Source organism: Phycodurus eques, chromosome 23, assembly GCF_024500275.1.
Source record: "Phycodurus eques isolate BA_2022a chromosome 23, UOR_Pequ_1.1, whole genome shotgun sequence".
In the NCBI taxonomy this organism is placed as follows: Eukaryota; Metazoa; Chordata; class Actinopteri; order Syngnathiformes; family Syngnathidae; genus Phycodurus; species Phycodurus eques.
In genome coordinates this window covers 5369475-5389578 of record NC_084547.1, presented here as the reverse complement: position 1 = coordinate 5389578, position 20104 = coordinate 5369475, and the positions used below count along the sequence as shown (strand labels likewise).

At 46.7% G+C, this 20104-nt stretch overlaps 6 protein-coding genes across 6 annotated transcripts; 4 read left to right on the top strand and 2 right to left on the bottom strand.

The window, feature by feature from the left end:
• The first annotated feature begins 1446 nt into the window (after window positions 1-1446).
• On the top strand, window positions 1447-4042 carry sox19b (SRY-box transcription factor 19b). Its single transcript, XM_061669059.1, has 2 exons — window positions 1447-2273; window positions 3781-4042. Exons 1-2 carry the CDS (start codon window positions 1615-1617, stop codon window positions 4040-4042), a joined length of 921 nt encoding a protein of 306 aa, XP_061525043.1. The 5' UTR covers window positions 1447-1614.
• Window positions 4043-7837: 3795 nt separating this feature from the next.
• Window positions 7838-10683, bottom strand: LOC133397760 (mannose-P-dolichol utilization defect 1 protein-like). Its single transcript, XM_061669037.1, is given in 9 exon segments — window positions 7838-8071; window positions 8235-8337; window positions 8409-8538; window positions 8779-8846; window positions 8928-8968; window positions 8970-9061; window positions 9523-9588; window positions 9671-9817; window positions 10604-10683. Coding segments are annotated over 8 exon segments (780 nt in total). The 5' UTR covers window positions 9798-9817; window positions 10604-10683; the 3' UTR covers window positions 7838-7918.
• mpdu1b (mannose-P-dolichol utilization defect 1b) lies at window positions 10516-14496 on the bottom strand. Its single transcript, XM_061669036.1, has 7 exons — window positions 14165-14496; window positions 13893-13958; window positions 12594-12726; window positions 12432-12517; window positions 11644-11762; window positions 11089-11199; window positions 10516-10830 (listed from the first exon to the last, which is right to left on the bottom strand). Exons 1-7 carry the CDS (start codon window positions 14289-14291, stop codon window positions 10690-10692), a joined length of 783 nt encoding a protein of 260 aa, XP_061525020.1. The 5' UTR covers window positions 14292-14496; the 3' UTR covers window positions 10516-10689.
• Window positions 14497-14602: 106 nt separating this feature from the next.
• lto1 (LTO1 maturation factor of ABCE1) lies at window positions 14603-15330 on the top strand. Its single transcript, XM_061669435.1, has one exon. The coding sequence runs from the start codon at window positions 14654-14656 to the stop codon at window positions 15101-15103; it is 450 nt and encodes a 149-aa protein (XP_061525419.1). The 5' UTR covers window positions 14603-14653; the 3' UTR covers window positions 15104-15330.
• Window positions 15331-15998: 668 nt separating this feature from the next.
• Window positions 15999-18390, top strand: mblac1 (metallo-beta-lactamase domain containing 1). The gene is made up of 2 exons (XM_061668557.1): window positions 15999-16440; window positions 16996-18390. Exons 1-2 carry the CDS (start codon window positions 16027-16029, stop codon window positions 17236-17238), a joined length of 657 nt encoding a protein of 218 aa, XP_061524541.1. The 5' UTR covers window positions 15999-16026; the 3' UTR covers window positions 17239-18390.
• Window positions 18287-19918, top strand: tm4sf21b (transmembrane 4 L six family member 21b). The gene is made up of 6 exons (XM_061668558.1): window positions 18287-18331; window positions 18399-18611; window positions 18925-18990; window positions 19074-19225; window positions 19300-19486; window positions 19747-19918. The coding sequence occupies exons 1-6, from the start codon at window positions 18329-18331 to the stop codon at window positions 19747-19749; spliced, it is 624 nt and encodes a 207-aa protein (XP_061524542.1). The 5' UTR covers window positions 18287-18328; the 3' UTR covers window positions 19750-19918.
• The last annotated feature ends 186 nt before the right edge of the window (window positions 19919-20104 follow it).

The following is a 20104-nucleotide window of genomic DNA, read 5'->3' as shown; positions in this document are numbered from 1 at the left end:
AGAATAGAGGCCCATTCAGGGAGTCCTGTCACCCTCGAATCAGCCCCCCGCCCCCCACGCACCCTCACCCTTCCTCATCCATCCCTTCATCCTTTTCATCCCTCCTCCATCATTGCTTTTGCTCAGCGGCCATCCTTACTTATTGATTTCATCGCCACTTCATTTCTGTTCCTTCACATTTCCCCTCCTTTCCATCACGACCCCCCCGCCACCGACCCTCACAGCCATCCGGTGCGTTCCGTAACATCGGAGTCGGGAGTCGCGCCATTGACGCAGGTCATGTGACTCGCTGCTCCCGACACTCCGTGTCCGGCGGGAGATTTTACCATTGTGATTATTCTTGTCGTTTTTACAGCATACTGCGAAGCCGATCCGCTCGGGGGCAGAAAACCACTTTTAAGACGTCCCGTAAAGTCATAATGGCATCACAACAACACAGGCGGTGTCCTGGCCGGTCCGCAAACGTTGGCGCGAGCTGGGGAGAAAAATCAATCCATCAATAAATAAATGTCCATTTCACATTTGGATTATTTGTATGCATTTCAAAAAATATATTGTATCCAATTACTTTTAACGTATTAGTTGAGTTTAGATTTCGTATTTCTACCCGAATTGAATGGAATGTAAAGAATGAAGGAGTTTGGGCGTTCCGATTTAATGATTGAATTTACTGGGCTATTCCTTCGGGGTTGCAATAATGCAGACACGAATGCAGAAGAGCTTCACAATTAGCTGCTGTAATGTTAGCCGTCTTTGGCAGAGGATCAAGAATATATGCCTGCGAGTGCTGTGACATTGTTTGTCTATGTGTTGCGCCACCATTTGACTTCAACGATGCGTCGCTCGAAGGGTTACGATGCCACGACTATCGATGCTACCTGTTAGCCCGTCAATGGCGTTTTCCATGACGTGGTAGCAGAAGTATGATAACTACTGGGACATATTTTTTTTTTTTTTTTTTTTTTGGTCATTTTAGGACAACCCCGCCTTTCCGCACCCTCTTGCCACTCTAGTTTTATAAAACCGTTTTGTTTTCCAGTTCATAGAAAAACCTCGACATGAAACTTGATTTTCTTTTCTAAGTGGAGATTCTGCAAAGTTTTGCCCTTATTAAGATATTGGCTCGCTCTCCTTTCGCCCTAAAAAAAAAAACACACCAAAAAAAGTCTTTGAGATGCTAATAGACGCGCTCACTCCTGATTGGTCGGCTGCAGGCCGGACGGAGGGAGGAAGTGGGGGGGGCCCCGGGTGGGGGGGGGGGGGCAGGCAGTCGGGCTCGAACCGGGAGAGCGCGCTCGAACAACAAGTGGTTCAGAATAACAAGTTGCGACCAAGAGAGCCAACTAACTAAGAAAGAAAGCAAAACACCCAAACAAACAAAGTTGTGCGTGGTTTTTGCCGCACTTGAAGAGAACGACGGCGCGCGCCGGTTGAGGCTAATTAGTTAAATCGGTTCACCCGGTGCTCCCGCACAAACTGCGGGAACACCAGGTGGACTTTGCCGGCCAGGTGCGCGGCGACCCCAAAAGCAGGGGGGGGAAAAGAAGAACGAGCGCTTTTTTGTTGTGTTTTTGTTTTGCTTCGAATTGTCCCCCTTCGAGTTCACCGCTCGCCATGTACAGCATGATGGAACACGAGTTGAAGCCCAGCGGGCAGCCGGTGCACCACACGGCCCAAGGCATGTCACCGGCCCCTCCGGGCAGCATGACGCCCGGCAACGGCGTCCCTCACCCGGGCTCCAAAAGCGCCCTGGCCCCCGGCGGAGGGGACCCCATGGATAAGGTGAAGCGGCCAATGAACGCCTTCATGGTGTGGTCCCGGGGCCAGAGGCGCAAGATGGCCCAGGAGAACCCCAAGATGCACAACTCCGAGATCAGCAAGCGGCTCGGCGCCGAGTGGAAGCTGCTGAGCGACGCCGAGAAGCGGCCGTTCATCGACGAGGCCAAGCGGCTGCGGGCCGTGCACATGAAGGAGTACCCGGACTACAAGTACAAGCCGCGGCGCAAGAGCAAGCCCAGCATGCTGAAGAAGGACGCGCAGGTGCCCAAGTACCCGCTGGCCGCCGGGAACCTGCTGGTGACGGCCCAGGGCCAGGGCGCCAGCCCCCGGATGCACGAGAGCTACGGCTGGGGCCCCGCGGGGGGCTACGCCGGGATGCAGGGCGAGGCGCTCGGCTACACTCCGCAGCTGCACCGCTACGACCTGACGGCCCTCCAGTACCCGCCCGCCATGACGGCGGCCCAGACCTACATGAACGGAAGCAACTCGTACAGGTGGGTCGCAGACATTCCAGCGTCGCTCGCCTCGGGCCATATTTAACAACATTTCCAACATCTCCATTCGCGCATGGGGGGGTCTTCTTCAAAAACTAGTCAAAGTCTCGTCTTGGCTTTGGAACATTTCAAAACATCTCGAGTGACTTTTTTGCTTTTCGAAATCTTCTGTTACAATGTTGTCACCTAACTTTTGCTTGTAGAACATACAACTTAGATTTCAAGTGACATTTTTGTCTTTTCGCTTTGAAATAAGTGAAAACATCTTAAGTTGCGCGTCAAGTCAAATATAGTTTTAAAATATACATGCATAAAAATTCTCAAGTGACATTTTGTCTTCTTGGAGCCCGAGCCAAGTCTTGGGTGACTTCATATTCAGGGTGTGGCATAAAATGCCATAAATATGCTACTATTCGAATAAGCGCGTCTTGCGCAAAGACAAAATAACCGGACAAGCGCTAAAACCTTCTGGCGAAATCGTTCCGTATTTGCGCAAACGGCAGGCGGGCTCCCGTCCGGAATGTTGATCAGCTGCGTGTGTGGTCCCTTTACCCACAATGCCTCAGTGCTGCCTCGCGCACCGTCCCGGTACGCGTCTCCCTCAACGCCTACGTGCCCGCTACTCTCTGCAGTTGAGTGAATGTAGAAGTATTATGACTTGTAAAAATAAAAACTATTCTTACGACTGCATTTATTTAAAAGACCTAACCTGACTGTTAAATATTCAAAATGTATTTCCATAAATAAAGGCCGTGCTCCGAATAAACGTCTGCCGTGCTCTGCGGTCAAGTAATCAATGCATTACTTGACATTTACTGATTTGTAGGAAAATGTATTCAATGTTGCAAATTTGTAAAAATAAAAGCCTCACCCCAAATAAATGTCCTGCCAATAAGACACCACCTTCTCTCTGCAGTCAATGAGTTGACATTTACTCAATTGTAGTAAATATATGAAATGTTGCACGTTTGTAAATAAATAAAAATACAAATTAAAGGCCTCACCCCAATAAAAGCCTTGCCTCTGATAGATGCTTTGGAATTTGTGCAGTTAATACATTTGCATTTACTCACTGGGAGAGAAATGAAATCACCCCCAAATAACGCCTGGCCCCTAATAGATGCCTGCTACTCTCTGCAGTTAAGTACGGTGAACCACCATTTATCACAGAGGATAAATTCCAGTCCGTAAATGTCCACTAATTTTCGACCCCACGCGCACTTTTTAACTCGTAAAACACAAAAATGTTCTCCAAATAAGAGGCATAGCGTGCTTGCTTCAAGCGGGTTCCTGTAAAACTAACGCGTCACTAAACATTTTCGATTTAAACGGCGATATGTTCAACCAAACCTTCTACTGCTAACATAGAATGGAAATGAAAATTAGCACGCCGCTACTTTTGACTCAAACGGAGCCTACGACAACATTGTCGTAGGCTCGCATATTGACTGGCATCCTTTTGCATGTATGCGCTGCTAACGATTGTGCCTCAACGCCGCCCCCGCAGCCCGATGTCGTACAGCGGCAGCCCCCAGCAGCCCGGCCCGGTTCCCGTGTCCATGGTGAAACCGGAAGCCGTGTCCCACTCGCCCCCGACGCCCGCCCACCACCGGGGCCCCCTGCAGGGCGACCTGCGGGACATGATCAGCATGTACATCCCGGGGGGCGGCGACGGCGGCGGCGACCCGGCGGGGGGGCCGGCCCCCAGGGGCTACGGCGGCGTCCAGCAGCACTACCTCGGCGGCACCGTCCCCCTCACGCACATCTAGAAGCGCGCGGGACAATCCGCACTCACGTCTCATGCTGTTCCTGTGGGATGTCGTCGTTCCGCATTGTACAAAGTGGCTTATTTTTAATACGCTTTAGTTTGTTTTTACTTTTGATGAAAATCTCTAGATGCCGTTGGAAATGCCGCATTTCGGTAGCTTTACGCGGAGGGCGTGGAAGCCGTCGGCGACGCCCTTCCTCCCGACGCCTCTCCATTAGTTTGAATGTGTAAAGAGAATGTATACTGCTAACGTTGCTGTTTAACTTCACCCGTGGCCAACGGCGTCGACTTGTTCTGCCTGTCACGATACGTCGCCGGCATAGATGAGCAAACGTTCCATTGTCATCGATCCGTTTCTTGTTTTTCCTTTCGTGTGAAATTGGCTCATTTGGTTGGGACTCATTGCACATGACTTTGAACGCAATTTCCCTCCCGAACCATCAGCTGCGATGTACTGCGTGTGTATAATCTGTACAGTATGTTGTAGCTGCTGCTATGGACCTACATTTGGTTTATTTCTCCATCCATGACTAACTAGATACACCGTATTATTATTATTATTTTTTTTTTAAATGTCGTGTAAATGTTTACATTTTTAGCTGTTTTTTTTTTTTTTTGTAGAATCCATTCTCTGTGGTCTAGTTACTGTACGTAGCGCTCTTGTAAATAATGTACACACTTTAGGCTCTTATACTAAGAGTCTTGATGCCTTTTTGATTAAAAAAAGTATGGATTTCATGACTATTAATAAAAAGTACAAATCACGTCAGTCTTATCATTGATCAAAATGGGGAAATGTGTGACCAGTATGGTAAAAAGGCTTTAGAATATTACAACTAAAAAAGGAAACGCCATGTAACGAAAGGCTTTGAAACACCATTTTATTTTTTTGAAGGTGTCGAGACTGCAGTGAAGTTCATGTATTGTAAATGTTATCGAAAGCATTAATACTATTTTGTAGTATTGTTCAAATTGAAATGCACTTGTATGAATAGGGCCTCCCCTAACGCGAGCGCCTTACCCCTCATAGTCGCCTGGTAAACTCTGCAGTTGAATTCCTAAAAATGGTCAAATGTTCTTTTGCGCCATAAACGAGGGGTGCTTTCGACTTAGCTTAGCGTAGCCTCTTAGCAAATTAGGAAGGCCTCCCCTTCGTGAGCGGAGCATCAGTCTCGGGTACCCTCTGCAGTTGAGTAGATGTATTTGAAGGGAAACATTTTGAATACATTTGTAAAAAGAAGGCCTCCCCTGGTACACTTCAGCCGAAATCATGTATATTGTAATACGATCTCAGAAATACGAGCAACATTTGTCCAAATGAGGCCTCCGCCCCCAATGAACGCCTTACCCCAAATGGGCACCGATGACAAACCCGTCGCGGCGCTTTAAACATGACGTCGTGCGTGTCCATAGAGGACGATGACGCATCAACCTTGGCTGCATGGGAACACGGGGGTGAATTGGGGGGGGGTCTGTGTGTGTGGGCGGCAGGGAGCGGGGGGGTGGATGATTTAAAGCTTTACTTTATCTTTGTCCTCTTTAAAATTCACTTTCTCCCCCAAACAACGCGCACACACAAAGCCGGTGGATGGCCCGCGCGTAATTGGCCGTTTCGGAGGCGCATTGTCCGCCGCCTTTCAGCACGCAGGTGCATGTAGTAAAGCCGCAGTCTCCGCTCCTCCCTCGGGCGTCTTTGTTCCCGTCTCCCGGCCCCCGCGCCCCCCGTGCCCGACACCCCCGCTGTGCAGAAAATGAGGGCTGCTTTCTGCTTTGCTCGGTCCTCACGGGCTTAACCCTTTCACCGACCGCCGCCTTTCTCATGGAAATGGGCCAGAACCCTTGCACCGGCTAATCGGTCGGTGAGGGGAGGGGACGGAGGTCGGAAAAGGGGGGGCGGAGATAGGGGGGCTTCCGCAATCAACTGAGATTTACCAGCGAAAAGTCTTTCAAAGTTCCCGAACGCGAGAGAAGTCGAAGCGACTCGCTCAACTCGCGAGGCCCTTCGGAAAGGCCCGAGTAATGCAGAGAAAAATGAGAAATGCCTCATCTGCAAAAAGGAAAAGAAGACAAAAGCTAAGAGGAATGCTCCGAACTGCCCAAAGATACGCGTGCCAAAAACATTTGTAAACACGGCCAATGCGACGTCAACAAAGGCTGCAGATTTCAGTGTTTTTTTAGTTCGAATACGTTTGCAAACATTTCTGAAAACATTTTCATTCTGTCCTTATCGGGCCATTGTTTGTAGGGTTTTGAAGAGGAAAAAAAACAATTGATTCCATTTTTCCAATTCGCAGATGCCACTTACCAAATATTACGCACCCGATAGAGACTCCCGGTGTGTTCAAGAAAACTGGGAAGTCGGTAATTTCCCACTTGACACGGAAACGCCAATCACAGTTCAGTTTCTGAATGTTTTACTGGTGCGTCCTAACGAAGCGCTGTATGCAGCCTGCTCGGATGAGAGGCGGAATGTCTTCTAAAAACGGTCCACTTGCCATCGATTCAATACCCCGAGAACAAACGACGACTCACTTCATTCGATTTGAGTTATTGACTTATTTTTACACTTCCAACACAGAAGAAATGTTCCTAAGACGAGTTTGGAGTCACGAGTGAATGAATGAATTGAACATCATTTCAAATCAATGATAAATGAGTGTGTTGTTTTGGCACCTTTCAAGGAATATGTGTGGTTGTTTTGGCTGGAGCGCATGGGGAGGGGAGGGGACGGGGGGGGACGGGGGTTTCTTGGGGGGGCGTGTGTGTGTGTGTGGGTGGGTGCTTTGTCAATGGAGGGATTTTCTGGTCCAGTAGCTCCAATCACCTAGCAACAGGCAGCGAAGCTTCAACAAGTGGTTGCCATGGATGCGCCGAGGCTGACTTAAAAGTTTGGCACAAAGAACTGCGGTAAGCGGAGGTGTGTGTGTGTGTGAGTGTGTGTGTGTGTGTGAGTGCATGTGAATTTATTTGTGTGTGCGCGCGCCGAGTTTTAATCGTACACAATTTCAAAACTAATCATCAATATGTTGGTGTGGCTTGCCCAAATAGCTGCAGCCTCGATTGCCTTTCTTTGGGAGCCACTTGTTCCATGATGGGCTTGATCACCACTAGAGGGCACTGTTCGGAACCGCCGATTTCATTTTGAAAATGACATGCATTCATTGGAATTAAATATCTTTTTCACAACATTAAAATAACTAATTGAATGGTGATCACTTACAACATATTTTTGTAAAAAAAAATAATATTTATTGTAATCTGTTTTCAGAACCAAATTAAAGAATAAAAGCAATGGCTTTCAAATTAAAACTACGTTTTAAATACTTTGAATTGTTTTTGAATAATTTGGTCATAAATGAAAGTAATACGTTTTTCAATTCATAAAAATATGGAGAAAATATTGAATTCTATATTTATTTGTTATTGTAATTTAATAAAAATAATTGCATCATATTTACAAGTACTTTTCAAAAATACATCAAAATGTAACGGTAAAGTATGTTTTAATAAAAAAAAATGACAATAAAATGTAGAATTTGAATAGACTAATTTATTTACAATTAAGTTGGATTTTTAATACATTTTAATTGTAATTAAATTTGAAAATATTCAAATAAAGTACTTAAAACAAATGGAATTGTCATTAAAGAAAGCCTTATTTGGAATCAATAAATGCTTTTATTTGATTTAATTTCATACAAATGTAATAATCAGAATAAAACAACGTACTTTTAATCAACCATGTTACCTTTTTAATACCTGAAAAATAAATCCATTAAATAGTAATCAAGCACAGCAGAGGTGTCGGTAGACCACTACAGTGTATCCCCGTGGGTACCTGCTGTCCTTTTTTTCGCCAGGCGTTTCCGATTCGCAACTAGGACGAGCGCATCTGCTGCTGCGTTCGCCGGCGCTCGTGTCGTAGGAAGCTTTTGGTGGGCTTCCGGTAGTAGAGCACCTGCGCCACGATGAGGCCGTTGCAAGCCACCGACACCACGTAGGTGACCACCAGCAGCGTGTCGCCCGTTTCCTGGGGACACAACATCCACGCAAATCGGTTAAAAGGTAAAACCGCCATCATAAACCTAAACGCTGACGCTGAAAAGCCAACAAAAACCACTGAAATTGAACGTAAATATGTATGTCTATCTGTATCCACACGATCATTAAAACTGCGTTTTTCTCGCACGTACCTGCACTGAGGTGAAGATGCGCGCGAGCGACCCGGCGAACAATATGGCGACGGTCAGAGCCGACAACTGGCCCGTGTGTGCGTTGCGAAGGTTGGTGGCCCGCCTGAATGATCTGCAAGCACCACTGAGCGTCAAAAACGCTCAAGTACGACACGCGACGATCGCTTTGGGAACGTTTGCCCGACCCTGCTGACGGTGACGGCGGGCATGTTGGAGGCCTGCAAGGCGGCGAGCGCTGACGAGGGGACCAGCGGAGACAGCGGGACGAGCAGGACGCCCGAGTAGACCAGCAGAAACAGCGCGCCTGCGGGAAAGATCCGCAAACGGCCGCGAGATCCCCAATCTCCCCTCGGACAAACGGCCCGAGAGGCCCACGCCGGCGTGACGACCTCGAGCGGGCTTCAAATTTGGCTTTTGTAGTTCTGCAAAGCGCTCATTTGTCCCCTTTTAATAAGCTGCTACTCGTGTGTACAGACGTGCTCGTGGATGCGCTACGCTTTGGATCGCGAGCAGTCGGGCGAGCTCCCGGCGGCGGCGCCCTCACCCGCGCCGCTCCTCCCTCGGAAGCGCTGAACGAGGAAGCCGACGGCGAAGAGCGCCTCGCCCCAAGCGCTGCCGGAAGGCACGTCACAGCGCGAGCGAGTCGGCTTCCGCGGGACGCGACGCGACGCCGGCGTGTGCCCGGGGACGCACCTGCAGGGGAACCCGTTGGCGACGGCGTACGCCAGCGAGCCCCGTGATGGCGAGCAGCTCGCCCAGCAGCGACGGGAAGCTCACGCCCTCGGCGCTCCTCGCGGCCATCGGCTTGACGATCTGAGGCAACTTCACTGCGCAAACACACAACTTGATTTTGTTGCCGTTTTTCATTCATTTATGTCATTGATTGATACTTAATTCTTTCATTCTAATGACATTCATGAAAAAAATAGAGTGTAAAAATTTGAATGATTTTATTATTAAAATGAACTATTTATGTTGTATTTGTTTGTTTCTTCATTTTGCTAATCAAATAATTAGTCTATGAATTCATGTCAATAAAAATAGACTAGTAGAATAAACGATTTTCACATCCAATTAAATTGTCATTGAATTTGCAAAATAAAAAACTCAAGTGTAAAATGTTTTTATTTTTATTTCTAATGCAATAATTGATCACAACTAATTAACTGCGAAGGTTAAAATCCAAATCCAAATGCACTTGCTTTTATAAAACTCAAAACGGGGCCAATTGAGCACGAAAGTTGGCCCGGCTCTGCTTTAAAGTGCAAAAAGAAGTTAAGCGGCATACCCAACATTGATCCCAGTAGAACGACGGTCCCCGGGCCTTTGCTGAGCAGAGTCTTCAGACACGGCCCTGAAACACAAAGAGCCACTTATTACGCCGCGTTGGTTTGCGGTCGTCGTGGCCCGAAAGTTCAAGAAACGCGCGTACTCACCGCCCGCGAAGTTGAATCGCAGGAAAAAGGCGTCGTAACATGGCTGCGGCATTAAAAACTCCAACAGACGCCCTTGAAAGGGATCCAGGAAAGAGGTCCCTTCGTGCAAAAGGATTTCCTCCGCCATGACTTTTCTTTTTTCAATGACTGAAGATTCAAAGTTCAGCGGATTTTATCAGTCACATGCTCTCTCTCTCTCTTTTTATTTTTTTGCAACTGGCAAGGAATTGGACCTTAAATTACATTGTCAAACTACTACTGTACAATAATACTAATTCTACTCTTAAAAATGAGTATAGTAACTTTAATTATTATTAACAATAATAATAAAATACAATCTTGCAAGACTAGGATACTTGGTTTAAAGATAGGGTTTAGTATATCATAATTAACAATAACACAATAAGTAATCGATTTTATTTGACAGGAAACGGATATGTATGATTGTGCATATGGTTTTGAATCGAGAGATGGATTTGCATTTACTTTCATTTACATCTTTTGAAATAAATACAGACAAAGAAGATAAGACGGTTTGGTGCATATGAAGAAAAATCTGATTCATACAAGAAATACTCACAGAAATACTCGTACTCATTAGCTAAGATCATTTTAAACTGACATTTAAAATGAACAATAAATGGAATGCGTTACAAAAATATAATAAATAGCGGTGATGATAGTCATTTTTTTACCATCATTCTTATTGACTTTCCGCACGCGCGCACAGCGATAAGAAGAGACCGGCTCGTCAGCGGCCGAGGGCAACTCGCGCGGCTTCCAGGAACGTTCCACCTCGGTCAGATACGCGAGGGAATGGAAGGAACGACGACAGTAAATCAAAGTGAAGCTGCGTACAGTTTTATTCATGTTCATAATCAGAATTCTGAGGAATTGTCAGAAACTGAGGAATGTCACTGTGGTCGTTTTCACCTTTTTGGGGGCACGCTGCGTTTCTCGTCAAGTTTCCCGGATCCCTTACAGCGCAAGAGTTGTTCTGGAGCGGAGGGATTCTTTGCCTACTCCTTCTTCTTCTTCTTCTTCTTCTTCTTCTTGCGCTCGGCCGAGCCGTTCCAGTAGTAGAGGACCTGCAGGGCGAGGATGCCGTTGCAGGCCGACGATATGACGTACGTGCCAGCCAGCAGCGTGTCGCCCGTTTCCTGCGGGCGCGTGCAACAACACAAGCTCATCACAGTACAAACGACAACAAATAAAGCAATACAATTGCGCGAGTAAAATACTCACTGTTCTATTGTCTATTATATTTGTTCTCAATCTTCCATCTTTTCTTTTTTTATATGAAGAAAAGCTGTGTAAATTTTGAAGTATTACGCGGAGTCCATTTCTTAAGTTAGCGGTATTGGAAGTACGTAAACTTCCCAGTTGCCGCAGTACGTTTCAAACAAAATGTCAGATACCTGCAGGGAGGTGAAGATGCGTGCGAGCGATCCTGCGAACAACAAGAAGACCGAAATGGCCGACAATTGGCCCGTGTGTCCGTTGCGGAAGTTAGTGGCGGCCTGAAGCAGCTGGAAAACACAGCACACACACACAGTTGGTCACGATACCGTTCTTCTCATATACATTTGACTTTTTGTCACATTCAGTAATATTATACATTTATTCTGATAACATAACTTTTTCTAACCCCCCAAAAATATATATGTACAAGTTGATCTTACCACTTTTTTGGTTTTGTTTTGTTTTTTTTTCTCTCAAAAATATATTCCGCTAATGGCTCAGCATCGTGGGGATTTACGCAACAGACAAGTAGTTGGTTGTGTTGCACAAAAAATGGACAATATAGCTCGGCCACCGTAGGAGGGCCGGGAAATGTAAGGAGTAAATCAATATGATGGATATGAATAAATATGGTAGTTTGTGTATTGGCTGAATCTGTGTACAATTGCAAAATAGCTACAGCATAACATAATTTCCTTGGTGTATATTTGACTGCGGCTGCGTTTGCCCACCCTGCCGACGACGATGGCGGGCACGTTGGCGGCCTGCAAGGCGGTCACCGCGGACATCGGGGTGACTGGAGACAGCACGAGGAGCAGCACGCCCAAGTAGACCACCAGAAACAGGAAACCTGCAAAAAAAATATTTCTCAATACAGCTTTTTTTATTCATTAGGGAAAAAAAAAAAACTCTTCGTATTAGCATACGATCACAACAAATGACATTTTTTTTCCTCTCGAAATATGACAACTTTCCGACTTTATGCTCGAAATAGCTTTTTTAAAAGGAAAAAAACGTCTTCATTTGTGTAACGTTACATATTCTTCTTGCTTTACTTTTTAAAATATCAAGACTGCAAACATGACAATTTTGTCATCACAACTTGGACCATTCGGACGCAATTCTTCTAATATTACACCTTTTTCTCGAAATGGTGCAACTTTTGACTGGCAAAAAAAATGATGTAATATCATAAGGGCCCACATAAATTTCTTCTGGGAAAAAAAAAAAAAAGAATACAGCTTTACCCCATTAACTCATTCACTGCCAGCCTTCCCAGTTAACATGGATGTTTGACTTCTAAAGCCGTCAATGGCAGTGATGTGTTAACATGGAACATGACTTTATTCTCAAAATATTTTATTTTAACAAATAAAAAATAAAAAAAAAGGTCTTCTCAGTCTTCATGTAACGCTATGCATTTTTCTTGTACAATTCTGACTTTATTCTTGAAGCATCTTTTTTTTCTTCCTACTTTGCATAAAAACAAATTCTTGACTCGCTTGACGTTGAGTCTCACCTCTGCCGCTTCGCCCTCCGTAGTGCTGAATGAGGAAGCCGATGGTGACCGTCTGCAGCATGAGGAAGAGCGCCTCGCCCCACGCACTGCCGTGACGCACACATGGTCGTTTAATTCGAGGCGGCGGCGCGCCGCGAAGGTGCCGCCGGCACGGGGTCCCACCTGAAGGGGAACTTGTTGGTGACGCTGTAGGCCACGGTTCCCGTGATGGCGAGCAGCTCGAGGAGCACCGATTGGAAGCTCAGTCCCTCGCCGCTCTTTGCAGCCATCATCTTCAGGATCTGAGGCAGCTTCACTGGAAACGCAACAAGTGGCTCAAATTAATATACAATACGGTGAAACCCCGTTTATCGCAGGGGAGAGGTTCCAGACCCACATGCAACAGGTGAAACTCCATAGACTCCTTGTGAAAAATACTGATTTGTAAAAACTCGTTTTTCCCCTCTCACATGCTTTGAACACATTAAAACTTATGAAAAGATACTTTTTATACACATTGTACAAAATTTGCTAGCATAAAATGTAAAGACTATTCTCATTCAAGCAGGTCATTTCATTCATAGGGCGGTGAATCGATCAGAATTCATCGAGATAATACGGCTCGTTCTGGTGTGCACGCCTCGGCCACCTGGGGGCAGTACAATACATCCGTCCATCCGTTTTCTTTACCGCTTATCCTCACTGGAGCCTATGCCAGCTGTCTTTGGGCGAGAGACGGGGTACACCCTGAACCGGTCGCCAGCCAATCGCAGGGCACATATAAACAAACAACCATTTGCACTCACATTCACACCGACGGGCAATTTAGAGTCTTCAATCAAGCTAGCACGCATGTTTTTGGGATGTGGGAGGAAACCGGAGTGCCCGGAGAAAACCCACGCAGGCACAGGGAGAACATGCAAACTCCACACAGGCGGGGCCGGGACCGTGCTGGCCAGTACAATACAGACATACAGATATACTGTACACAGAAACGGTCCCAACTCCTTCCGTCCCTCGCAGTAATAGTCGTCGTTTTACGCAGAGGGTAAAGACAATATTCCTGCCAGCATTGCTACATTGTCTGTCTACATGTGTTGCTTCACCATTTGTGTTCAAGTATCCGTTATTCATTAGCCCGTCTATGGTGTTTTGCATTGTTAGCATTAAGCTAAGCGGCCCGTCCAAAGGTAAAGCTATGTGGTTGTTTTAAATGCACGACGTGTGATTCTCTCTATTTGATCTGCAGTTCGACGGTGAACTTTAATTGGGATTCATATTTAATAGCTTGAAGACTCATTAGCGGGACAGAAGATGGTGGGTGGGTGGATGGATGAATGAATGAATGAATGAATGAATGGAAGAGACACGCCTCTGTGCCATTAAAGCACAAAGGCTATCATCACAACACTTTGCTGTGATTATTTACAACATAGTATGATAATATATGATTTGTATGGAGGTGTCAAAAGAGTGCTTTACCCATCACTGATCCCAGGATGATGGCGATCCCCAGGCCTTTGCTGAGCAAAATCTTTAAACATGGTACTGAAACACACAAACAGGAATACAATCAGACAGTCACCTGCACATTAAAATGACAGCAACATGAACAGCAGAATAAAATAGTGAAGACAATATCCCCAACGGGACGTGTCGTTTCATTTGGTTCTCAATTGCCTTTGGGCTCCGGGAAAATGAAACAAACGGCTGTTTTTGTTCGACTACATAATACTCAAACACTTGTCACTCACCGTCGAGAAAGTTGAAATTGAGAAAAAACTCATCGTAGCACGATTCTGGTATCAAATATGTCAGCAAGACGCCTTTAAAAGGGTCAATAAAAGAGGAACCTTTCTCCAAAACGACTCCTTCCGCCATTGTCGAGCGGTGACGTGCGTGTAATACAGCTAATACAGTCCGCCGACTACCAAACAAAGCTATTAACAAGGTTCCGTATGGAAATATGTCCAACTACTTTCCGTGTGGAACCAAACTTTGCACTACTAGCTATATTTTTTTATGACGAGCTTTCAATAACAAATAACATGGGGTTGTTTTGCATAAACCTAGCTCTGAAACAATGAACGGATGACTCGATTATTATTCTCACGAGAGGATGAGGGAAAAAAATCTTTCTGTTTTCACATGTTCGCGTCACGCGACGCCGTCGCATCTTGATCGCGTCACAATTGCGCCTCACGACGATTCCATCTCCAGTCTTTACGAAGACTGAAAGCCAAATGCGAAATCGATCTGGCATGAAGATGGCGGTCGACACAGACAACAACGATATATTTGATTGTATCGTCATGGCGGACGAAAAATTCCGCGGGGAGGGCTACGAAGAAGGCTTTAAGAAAGGGACCCACCAAGGTCTGCAGACTGGCCGCAGACATGGAGCCTCTCATGGGGCTCAACTGTCCGCGGAGATTTCCTTCTATTATGGATTTGTCGTGACGTGGAAATGTCTTGTGCAGCACACATCAGAGCCCAAACAAAGAAAACGCCTCAAAACCCTAGAATCGCTTCTGGGTTTGATCCAGAATTCCAGCTACGAAGAGCCGCAATCTGCAAAACTCAAGGACGATATGGGGAGGCTTCGGAGCAAATTCAAACAGGTCTGCTCCATCCTCAGCGTCCATACTGACTTCAAGGATTACACCAAAACGTCGACTGGAGCTTCGTTCTAAGTCTTGGCAAGACTCGAGTGGCAAACGCGACACGAGAAACTATATGACGTCATATCTGTAAAACCCAAAGACGCAGCGGCATTGTTTCGACGGATGTGCAACCTGGATATCCACACCACGATGGAGACGCGAAGCATTTGTTGAAGTCTTATTGTTTTGTTGTTTCATTCCAAAATACGTTGTATACGTATACGTTTGTAAAGTTGACAAATAAATAATGATTTGCAGTTGGGGTGAATCAATTTTGAACGGAACCATATATATATATTATATTTATTATATTGTCCATCCAAGTGAATTATTTGTAAGCTTCAAATTCCATTTCATTTTTTGTGTAGGGGTTAAAAAAGTACACAAAGGCTCAGCAAAACAGTAAAGAAACCAACAACTCAGAAATGAACACTTATTTGTATTTTTATTTCAAGTCAAGCAAAACAAACATCAAGAATAGTCAATAGTTGCAATGTGACCATACGAAAATAAATTCATTCATTGTAACCAGACCCCCCACCCCCCAAAAAAAAAAACTAAAAGCAGCATACATCATCTATTAAATTTGTCTTTGCCTCATAGTCACTATTATGACTGATTTTATTATCATACACACATTACGAGAATTATAGTTTGTTTTCGTAATATCAATCTCGAAAAGTTAGTTTTTGTTTTTTTTATCAGTGGCGTGTCCAATCCACGAGATGGCAGCAGAGACAAACAATTTGACGACTTGGGGCTCGAACGCATTTTTAAATATTATTAGCGCAACACGGATGGACAAAGTCATTTGTTTGCATTCATTTTTAAGCGTACAATCATCTTTAAAAAAATTTTTTTAATCTATTTGACCAATATGTATTCTAGAAGTTTGGTAGTGAACGTTTTAATGATGCGACGGCAATGACGTCATCAAAGGCGGACGTGCGCGAATGGCTTCGTGTGATGAATTTCAAAAAATCCCTCTGGGTGAATCTCAGCTGGACTTCCCCGGCCGCCCTTACTCGGTGTCGGTCCTGAAGGTGGGCTACAACCACCCGCAGCCCGACGGAAGCTTTCGAGCCGACGGAACCGTGACGCTCGTCACGGCAGCGGGCGGCAACAACATCCTGGTGGACACCGGCGGGCCTTGGGACAGGGACTTCCTCGTGGAAAGCCTCCGCAAAAAGGGGCTGGAGCCCCGGGACGTCCGCTTGGTCGTGGGGACTCACGGCCATTCGGACCACGTCGGGAACCTCGGTCTCTTCCCTTCCGCTGACGTCATCGTGGGCTTTGACGTCAGCCGAGGGGACGTGTATCGGCCCAATAAACTGGCGCAGGGGCACGCGCACGTCGTGGACGAGCACGTACGTTTACGCAAATCAGTTTGTAATTTGACGAAACACAAAATCGCAATCGCGTAATCATATGCAATTTTGCTCGGTTAAAAACTCGTAATTTGACATCGTTTCAGTCATCATTCACGACCATGAAATGGAAATACAGCAGGAATTCGGGGGCGTCGCAGGGTTTTGACGTTTGGGGCGGGGCTAATATAGTTTTTTTTTTTAAATACTTGATTTGTTCTTGCCCAAAATAGGGCGAGCAACTCCACTGCGTGAAGTCATCATTTTACGAGAAGTAATCATTTGCTAGAGGCCGAGCTGCGTAGTCATCCGTGTTTGTGTTTAGCAACCGAAAAGTGCCTCGGCCACTGTGGCTCTCCTTGCCCGCGTGGGAGGGCATCGCAGTCAAATGGCATACAAACCCATTTAAAGTGATCGCTTAAAAAAACAACAACAACAACACAAAGCGATGGAGCAAGGGAACAAGGGAACGTGACTTTTTGGGTGTAACATCACAAACGTACGCGCATGGGGAATACGATTTGTATTCTGATCACTCTGACCCGCGTGTTCCAGGTGTGCGTGGTTCCCACACCCGGCCACACCGGACAGGACGTGAGCGTCCAGGTGAAGGGAACCTCGGCGGGCACGGTGCTGGTGGCGGGGGACCTCTTCGAATGTTGCCAGGATGAGGACACGTGGCGCCACTCGAGCCTCGACGCCGCCGCGCAGGAGACGAGCCGCCGGAAGGCGCTGCGGACCGCCGACGTGGTCGTACCGGGCCACGGCCTCCCGTTTCGGGTCCTTCGAAACTCCTGACGTCGCGGGTCGCTGACTGCAGAAGACGCTTTGCGATATGATATGTATTACAAGAGAAAAGACAAGATCTTTGCTCATAATCATAAATTGTCATCAGAAAATAGTTTGTCCTCATTTCGACTTTCGCATGAAATGAGTAATTCACAAAAAGGCGCAGCTTGGCCAGATTTGTGATTTGCACAAATGGAAAGGAAACAAAATGGAATGTTATCAGATAGAAATGTGTTATATAGCAAGGCAAAAAAACGACGTTGCCAGATAAACAATCATTTGGAAATAGTACGGGAATTACGTAAATCAGTTTGTAATTTTACAAAAAAAGTCAAACTTTTCATACCGTCCGTCCTTGTCAAATGCCAAAAGTCATTTTGTAATATTCAGACTTTTTTCCCTTTTAAAACGCTAAAATTGATCAAAGTTCTGTTCTTCCAGAGATAACTTTGTTCCTGTGGCATTTTATTGTCACCTTAACTGATTTTGTCGTTTGGCCAAGTCCCTCCCTACAACATGGTCGTATTAATTATTACCCTCTGCACCCATCCAAGCTATCAGGGTGGCAGTGCCAGGCACCGAGGACATGCATCGTTTACGTAAGCGCCACGTGTGCGTGTGTGTCAACTGTTGGCTTTGGACGCCGACACGCACGAACATCTCCGTAGCGGCGTAATTCACAGATAAGCTCATCAAATTGCAACGCGCGCCTCTATCTGGGCAGTTGTTGCACAATTGCGCAATGCCATAAAACTACGCTTAGGTCCAAAAGTATCGGGACAGGTGGGTTTGCTTTTTGATGTGGTATGCTTTGGATGGTGAGCAGTTTCTCTCGAGATGTTTTTCACTGACATCCGTCTTCTCAAACTGTTCGCGTCTCATATTGACCTCAACTTGGACATTTTTTCTCTCCTCAAATGACCAATTTTCTACTCTTGCAAAGGAGAAAGACGCAACGCAAACAAAGCAGACTTTTACGGCTCCCGTGGCAACGCTGAAGATACACACGCCCATTACATACGGTCATAAAGTGTCTAATCAAGTTTTGTGTGCTTATCGGCGTCGATAGGTTCACCTTTTTCCACACCCACCCGCCCACATGGTACATATATATATATATATATATATATATATAGTCAAATATGCGAAACGGGAACTCCCTCTGCTAGTTTGCGCTTCGACCAGCAAGCATGTGTACGGGAGCGTGCGCCAAGGTGGTAGCGGTGCCCCTCTACATCCTGGCCTTCTTGTCCATCGTCTGCAACATCGTGCTCTTCTTCCCCGACCTCGACACCAAGTACGCGGCCGAGGATCGTGAAGGACAGGCCCGCATCACCGAGGAGGTGAAATACATGGGAGGGGCGATCGGAGGAGGAATAATGGTGAGTAATTCGGCGACGTGAAAAGGAACCGCAAACGGCCGCTTCCAAGCAAAATGGCCGACTTCCTGTGTGGGGTCTTGAGACTTTTTTTTTGTCGGTGTGCTCGTGACAGAAACGGCTATTAAGTTTCATGTTGCTCAGCGAAACTGGCCTGGAAAGGGAACCCTGGAAAACCCAAATGGCCGACTCGCTGTGTGTTTTCCTGCTCGTGACCCGAAAAGAACATTCCCGGGACACGAATGTCCTGTTTTCCCCCCCTTTTTCTTTGAATGCCATCTTTTTGTTGTTGTTGTTGTTGTTGTTTATCTCCAAGGTCCTCATTCCGGCCATCCACATCCACCTGAGCAGTTCTGGCAAATGCTGCGCCAACCGTTGCGGGGTGAGCACAAACGAGCCGTTTTCTCGCGTCGAAGTCCGCAAAAGAGCTCGCGGCGGCTTTTGACACGACGTCACTGGGCGCAGATGTTCCTGTCCATCGGCTTCGCGGCGGCCGGCGTGGCGGGCGCCGTGTACAGTCTGAGCGCGGCCGGCCTGGGCCTGGCCAACGGGCCGCTGTGCTACTGGAGCAACCGGCAAAATCCCATCCCCCAATGGGGGGTCCCCTTCGCTAACAGGTTTCCGTCGGCTGAATGTTTCGCGCGGAACGAGCGACGAGTCGACGGCGACCCTTTAATATTTGTCCTTGCAGCACGGGGAGCTACCTGACGGAAAAGGACACGTGGAAGTGGTGCGTGGTCCCGAAGGGCGTGGTGGAGTTCAACGTGGGGCTGTTCTCCACCTTACTGGTGGCGGCCTGCCTGGAACTGGTCCTCTGCCTCGTTCAAATGATCAACGGGCTCTTCGGATGCATCTGCGGCACCTGCTCCGGGAAAGAGGTCACGCTAATCCCGTATCGTTTTATTTGACCGGCGCCATCGTAATACGGCGCCTACGCGACGCGCCGATCGACCGGAAGAAAACATCCGCTTGAAGTGATTTGAACCGTGATACGCTGAAACAATGTTGTGATATTTCCGCGATACGGCGATAAGTGGGAAAAGCTCGGCGTCCGTTGGCCATTGGGAATCGGAAAGTGCAAAACGTCGGCGACGGTCCGACGGCAATAATCCCGACGTGCGCTTGTGTCGTTCAACAGTGAGCCAGGCGAGCGCCCGAAGAAGAGACCGCGTGGATCGACGCCATTTCTCCGTTTGCAATTGAAAATCTCGCCGGGATGGAAAAGCCTGACGACGCCGCGCAGGCCCTCTTGTTTCTCCGCGATGTGATTCCGCTCCTTTTCGCATGTACATGTTTGAACGTATTTTGTAATAAAGCTCAGGATTAACAACTGTGAAATTTCACGCATTTTTGGGGGGAAGGAGCTGAGCTGAAATGGTGTGAGAAATTTCAAGCCAATCCAACTTGCTGCATCATAGCCCACACACATCCAACAGCGGAAATTCGCTATTGTTACATACTACGGGTATTGGTGGTTTACTTTTGTTGCGCTGAGG

What these genes read in the sequence shown, in the direction of transcription:
- sox19b (XM_061669059.1), top strand. Translation starts at nt 1,615, where the DNA reads ATGTACAGCATGATGGAACACGAGTTGAAGCCCAGCGGGCAGCCGGTG. An exon ending in AACGGAAGCAACTCGTACAG is followed by an intron (nt 2,274 to 3,780) that starts GTGGGTCGCAGA and finishes CCGCCCCCGCAG; the next exon opens with CCCGATGTCGTACAGCGGCA.
- mpdu1b (XM_061669036.1), bottom strand. Translation starts at nt 14,291, where the DNA reads ATGGCGGAAGGAGTCGTTTTGGAGAAAGGTTCCTCTTTTATTGACCCT. An exon ending in CAATTTCAACTTTCTCGACG is followed by an intron (nt 13,959 to 14,164) that starts GTGAGTGACAAG and finishes TGTGTGTTTCAG; the next exon opens with TACCATGTTTAAAGATTTTG. An exon ending in ACCAACAAGTTCCCCTTCAG is followed by an intron (nt 12,518 to 12,593) that starts GTGGGACCCCGT and finishes GCGTCACGGCAG; the next exon opens with TGCGTGGGGCGAGGCGCTCT.
- lto1 (XM_061669435.1), top strand. Translation starts at nt 14,654, where the DNA reads ATGCGAAATCGATCTGGCATGAAGATGGCGGTCGACACAGACAACAAC.
- mblac1 (XM_061668557.1), top strand. Translation starts at nt 16,027, where the DNA reads ATGGCTTCGTGTGATGAATTTCAAAAAATCCCTCTGGGTGAATCTCAG. An exon ending in CGCACGTCGTGGACGAGCAC is followed by an intron (nt 16,441 to 16,995) that starts GTACGTTTACGC and finishes CGCGTGTTCCAG; the next exon opens with GTGTGCGTGGTTCCCACACC.
- tm4sf21b (XM_061668558.1), top strand. An exon ending in CGATCGGAGGAGGAATAATG is followed by an intron (nt 18,612 to 18,924) that starts GTGAGTAATTCG and finishes TTTATCTCCAAG; the next exon opens with GTCCTCATTCCGGCCATCCA. An exon ending in GCTGCGCCAACCGTTGCGGG is followed by an intron (nt 18,991 to 19,073) that starts GTGAGCACAAAC and finishes CACTGGGCGCAG; the next exon opens with ATGTTCCTGTCCATCGGCTT.